The sequence below is a fragment of the Ranitomeya variabilis genome, chromosome 3 (assembly GCF_051348905.1).
Source record: "Ranitomeya variabilis isolate aRanVar5 chromosome 3, aRanVar5.hap1, whole genome shotgun sequence".
Taxonomy (NCBI): Eukaryota; Metazoa; Chordata; class Amphibia; order Anura; family Dendrobatidae; genus Ranitomeya; species Ranitomeya variabilis.
In genome coordinates, this window is record NC_135234.1 from 718773001 (window position 1) to 718779000 (window position 6000).

General features: G+C 44.9%; 1 protein-coding gene across 2 annotated transcripts in view; it reads right to left on the reverse strand.

Moving 5' to 3' along the window:
• RNF17 (ring finger protein 17) overlaps positions 1–4111 on the reverse strand; it is a 362040-nt gene extending 357929 nt beyond the window's left edge. For both annotated transcript variants that reach the window (XM_077298329.1, XM_077298328.1), the window contains exons 1-2: positions 3951–4111; positions 386–432 (exon numbers count right to left, since the gene is read on the reverse strand). In XM_077298329.1, the coding sequence (XP_077154444.1) occupies positions 386–432; positions 3951–3993 (90 nt within the window). In that variant the 5' untranslated portion in view covers positions 3994–4111. The remainder of the gene's footprint in view (positions 1–385; positions 433–3950) is intronic.
• Positions 4112–6000: the final 1889 nt, after the last annotated feature.

Here is a 6000-nt window from a genome sequence, read left to right on the forward strand (position 1 = left end):
CAGCACAGCAGCCGCCGCTCCCAGCACAGAGACCCCACGCTGCAGCGCTATGATGAGGTAATGGGGGATACTCACTTTCCTGTGAGACGCCCCCTCGTCGTCATCAGGACCACGCCCCCCCCCCAAAAGGCACATATTCACCGGCCCTATAAGACGACATACGGTGTATAAGAAGACCCCCGACTTTTAAGAAGATTTTATATTTTAACTGGTAAAGTTGGGGGGTCGTCTTATACGCCGGAAAATACGGTAAATTTAGAATTAAGATCTGTTCAAAGAAAAAAACAATAGAAAAGGACATTTTATGAATATTTGCATACACCAAAGGGTGAAAGAGAACTGAAGCAAAATTAAAATTATTTTAGATTTTTGTCACAATAGTTACCTGCATATTCTCAGACTTTGGGTTTTCAGCATCCATGATGACAATGTCTGTAACAGAAAGGAGACCAAACTATAATTGTACAACTCTAAATCTGTACTTGAGATGACATGCAGGCAGATACGACACGGGCATTACTCTTACCGATTTCTATTGGCAGTAATTCAGAGCGGTGTTAATGCAGATTTGTAGGGTTAGGCTATGCTCCCCCACTTGTCATTTCTGCTGATATTTTCTGCTGTGGATATACGGTAATTGCAAAGTTAGCTCCTACCCAGCAGTATATACCCACTGACTGGCAAGAAGCTAATCAGTTAAGGTACCGTCACATTAAGCGACGCTGCAGCGATATAGACAACGATGCCGATCGCTGCAGCGTCGCTGTTTGGTCGCTGGAGAGCTGTCACACAGACAGCTCTACAGCGACCAACTATGCCAAAGTCCCCGGGTAACCATCGGGTTACTAAGCGCAGGGCCGCGCTTAGTAACCCGATGTTTACCCTGGTTACCAGTGTAAATGTAAAAAAAACCAAACACTACATACTTACATTCCGGTGTCTGTCGCGTCCCCCGGCGTCCGCTTCCCTGCACTGTGTAAGCATCGGCCCTAAAGCAGAGCGGTGACGTCACCGCTGTGCTCTGCTTTACGGCCGGCCGGCGCTGACACAGTGCAGGGAAGCAGACGCCGGGGGACGCGACAGACATCAGAAGGTGAGTATGTAGTGTTTGGTTTTTTTTTACATTTACTATGGTAACCAGGGTAAATATCGGGTTACTAAGCGCGGCCCTGCGCTTAGTAACCCGATGTTTACCCTGGTTACCAGTGAAGACATCGCTGGATCGGTGTCACAAACACCGATCCAGCGATGTCAGCGGGTGATCCAGCGACGAAATAAGGTGCTGGCCTTCTAGCTCCGACCAACGATATCACAGCAGGATCCTGATCGCTGCTGCGTGTCAAACACAACGATATCGCTATCCAGGACGCTGCAACGTCACGGATCGCTATCATTATCGTTGTTAAGTTGTTCAGTGTGAAGGTACCTTTAGGCCTCTTTCACGCTTCCTTCTTTTTCCTCCCGTCGAAATCAGTCGAGTTTTGAAAAAACAGGATCCTGCAAATTTTTCTGCAGGATCCTGTTTTTTTCCCATACACTTGTATTAGGGACGGATTGTGACGGATGGCCATCCGTTTCATTCGCCGTGCACTGGATCGGTCGGAAAATAGCGGTCCGTTGTCTGGAAACAGCGTTCAATGAAACTTTTTTGTCATCGTCGGAAAAACGTGCAACGACGCATCCTGCGGCATACGTCGTTGGCTATAATGGCAGCCTATGGACGCAGGATGCGTTGTTGCCTTTGAAAAGCAGGAATCCAGCGACGTATTGCGTTTTTCTCTTCTGAGCAAGGATTTTTCTAGTCTGGGGAAAATTCTGTCTCTCGTCTCCCCGGAAATTTCTCCATTGAAATTCAGGCAACAACACAAACAACAAACAACGCATCCGTCAAAATACTGGATGCGTTACACACGTTTTCCACTATTTCCACGACGTACGTCGAAATGTCACAACAACGCATTACGACTCCCACCAGCAGACGGAAGCGTGAAACAAGCCTTAGGCTGCTTTCACACATCAGGTTTTTGCCGTCAGGCTTAATCCGGCAAATTTTGAAAAAAACGTATAAGGCAAAAGCTCGGGCGGCGGGGACAGTTTGTCACCAGCACATTGCCTTCTCTTACCAGTAAGTTATGCTGCATTTCCTCAAAGCATTTGGATTGTTTGCTCTGTCTATCCTGGACCGTATACTATGTACTATGCACTTTACATTGATTTTGTCTAAGATTGCTGCTAATTTATGGGTTTGTATTAATATTGATATAGATTTATTTATGTGATTAACATTGCACTTTGCTATTATGGTCTCTATTGATTTTTTTTTGTACGTCGAAAAGTCGGACAGCGATGGATCCTGTGGCGTCCAGCATTGGCTATAATGGAAGCCTATGGGCGCAGGATCCGTCGCTGTCCGTCAAAACACGGAATCCAGCTACAGATTCAGTCTTTTGAAACTGAGCATGTGGGAAGAATTTCTAGTCAGGGAAATTCTCTCTTGCGCTCTCTCTTTTTTTACTATTGATGCTGCCTATGCAGCATCAAAAGTAAAAAGATATGTTAAAAATATAAAAATAAAAAATTGTGATATTCTTACCTTCCGACATCCCCCGCAGCCTTCCCGCTCCTCCTATTCCCAGTCATGCCTGGCGAATTAACCCCAGATGATGTAGCATCACGCTAGACCGCTACGTCATCACAGGTCGTCTCGCAAGGCATCACTGGGAACGGGAGCATCACGAGGAGCGGGAAGGCTTCGGGGGCTGCCGGAAGGTGAGTATCCCATTGAATTCAATGGGTTGTGTTGTGTATGTGTTTTCGCAGCGAAAATGCATACACGACGTATGCACATAGCCTTAAATTTCAGCAACTGCCTCAACGGATCCGTCAAAAAAACGGATCCAGTGCATCAATTTTTTTTACAATCTGCACAGGATCCGTCTTTTCAACATTTTGACGGATTGTGACTGATTGTAAAAAACGGATGTGTGAAAGAGGCCTAAGGGGATATCAAGAAGTGGTTAACACGTGATAGGTGATAATGGATTTCCGGGACCAGCACGGATCCTGAGAAAAGTCATTTTTACTGCACAATAAAACATAAGAAATGGAAGACTTGCACGTTTTTCACTGCACTTGGAATTTTTTCTCCATTTTTCGCTACATTGTATGTTATATTGAATAAAGTCATTAAAAATTACATCTCGTCCTGCAAAACACGTTAGCCCTTGTATGACTACGAAGCAGCGCTGTGGAGTCAGGGAAATTAAGGGGTCGGAGGTTTGACTACCGACTCCACAGCCCTGCTATGAAGGCGGAAAAAGAAATAAGCTCTGGCTCTTGCAAAAAGGGAGAAGGAAAAGACAAAGACAAAGCACAAAAAAAAAAAATACTTGTGGTGGGAAGGGGGCAAAGTAGTGGACAATGTGCCCCGGGGGGCATAAGTTTAGGTACAAAAAAGATTCATTATGCTTATATGCAAATTAGGTGTTTGGTGTACACTGGGCGGGGCCACAGATTCACTTCAGATTTCTAGCTGCCAATCAGAACAGCTGCGATGGAGAAGCTGCTGAAACCCAGGGTCACGTACAATTACGCCAGACCCGAGACCCCGCTGCAGCTTTGTGTGGGGGTCTCAGCAGTGGCCTGAATCTACCTCCACAGCCCTATAACACTGACATGACGCTTACTGACTAGATATGAGGTGGTCTAGCACACGGTCCATTACTCCATCCTGTGAGAGCACATCCACCAATCACAGCGCAGCTCTCATATTCAGGCCGCACTGCAAGCATGACAGCTGAAATGTGAATGGTTAGACCAGCACTTATCACCACAGGGGCAGTCAGTCGGCGTCCTCCGCTTAGACACTCCGAGACTTAACACAACTTTATCTACCAGGATAACGCCACACTAAAACGCCGCCGCCGCCGCCTCTGGGACCGCCATCTTACCCGGGCAGTGATGGCAGCTATCAAACAGCTCCTCGTCGGCCATTCAGCTAGTGCTGCTGCTGTTTCTTCCCGCTCCGCGCTGGAGACCACGTGATCAAGGGCGCGTCCTTCCTCTCAGACTGACAAATCTGTGCACTCCGCTGTTATTGTGTCACGTGACCGTCCCAGGGCGGGAAATTAGTGCAGCGCTTATACCTGAGGTGTTTGCGCGATTGAGTGTGGCGTTATTTCCCGCTCTCACAGTCATTTTGCCCCTCATAAACTAATGCCCCTCATAATCTAATGCTAATCATAAGCTAATGCCCCTCATAAACTAATGCCCCAGCTAAGCTAATGCCCATCATAAACGAATTCCTATCTAAAGCTAATGCTCATCGTAATCTAATGTCCCTCACGTTGCACCTCATAAACTAATGCCTCTAATAAACTAACGCACCTCACAGAGCCCCTCACAAACTTATGCCCCTCATAAGCTAATGCCCCTCATAAGCTAATGCCCCTGATAAGCTAATGCCCCTCAAAAGCTAATGCCCATCATAAGCTAATGTCCCTCAAACTAATGCCCGTCACTGTGCCTCTCATAAACTAATGCCCCTCATAAGCTAATGCCTCTCAGAAACTAATGCCCCTCATAAGCTAATGTCCACCAGAAACTAGTGCCCCTCATAAACTAATGCCCCTCACAGATCCCCTCATAAACTATTATCCCTCATAAGATAATGCCTATCATAAGCTAATTCCCCTCAAACTAATGCCCCTCACTGTGCCTCTCATAAACTAATGCCCCTCATAAACTAATGCCCCCCCCATAAGCTGATGCCCCTCACAGAGCCCCTCATAAACTATTGCCCATCATAAGCTAATGCCGCTTATAACCTAAGGAGTGTATGGCCAGGCTCAGGGGTCATGTCACACAGCTGACACTAGCATCTAACAACAGCAATCAGAGCTGCGATCTCGGCTCTTTAACCCTGTCCTGCTCCTGTCATGCTCCTGTGCAGGGCAGTTTCTAGCCCAAAAATGACACAGGGCGAGAGTAGGAAATTTCTCCCCCCCCCCCCCCCCCCCCCGGCACCGAAAATAATAAACATTATTTTTGTGGGCTTGAGTAATAAATAGAGAGCAGGCTTGTATCTTCCCTTTTTTTAATAAATTATAATTTGCCTTTAACTTATATAGAACTTGGGGAAAAGGGACAAGTATGCTAATTATTAACGGTGAGAACAAAGTTGTAGGTAAATAATATCTATTAATTATTTTGGAAACAGATCCTAAAAATTGTAGGTTGCAGATTTATGAGAAACTGACTCTTCTAGATTTAGCCGCTGCAAAAGCATTAATAGCTTCCGAATAATTCAGCTTTTCTGCCAGTTCATTTTCTATTGATAAAATAGCAAGAGATGATAACCTCTCATCTGTCATTGTGGTACGAAGATATGTTTTTATCAGCTTCAGTTTGCTAAAGCTTCTCTCACTGCTTGCAACTGTAATCGGAATAGTTAGTAATATCCTCATGGCAATCCATATGTTTTTAAACAGGTCATGAGAGTGCGTGTAATTTATGTGCTTCAAAACCTCCAGTGGTGTTATAGAAGAATTTGAAATCATTGGCTGAATATGTTTTAATTCTTCCAGCAATTCATTGCCGTCAATGTCACATTGTAGTTTGTCTACCTCTGCAGTATGGCTTAGCATATTTTCCAACGATTTGCACATATTTTTAAGTTGTTCTTTTTCTGGCAAATCTTTAATGTTGTATAGAAAGCCCCAACATTTATTATGCTCAGACAGTTGTGAGAAACGCCTCTCCAGTGATGCAACCATGTTATCTACAAGAGGGTAGAAAACAGAAATCTTAAAATGTTGCTCTGCATCTGTAATTAACTCATCCTGACTTTCATAGTCAAACAATTTTTTTTTTTTACTGGGCCTTTTATTTATTGTAAATTTAGCTTCGATGCCCAAGTCTGTAGCCATTTCAGTGGCCACGGTCTTTGCAGATTCATAGCCAGAATCACGATATTCTTTTACAAATATGGTACACTTCTTC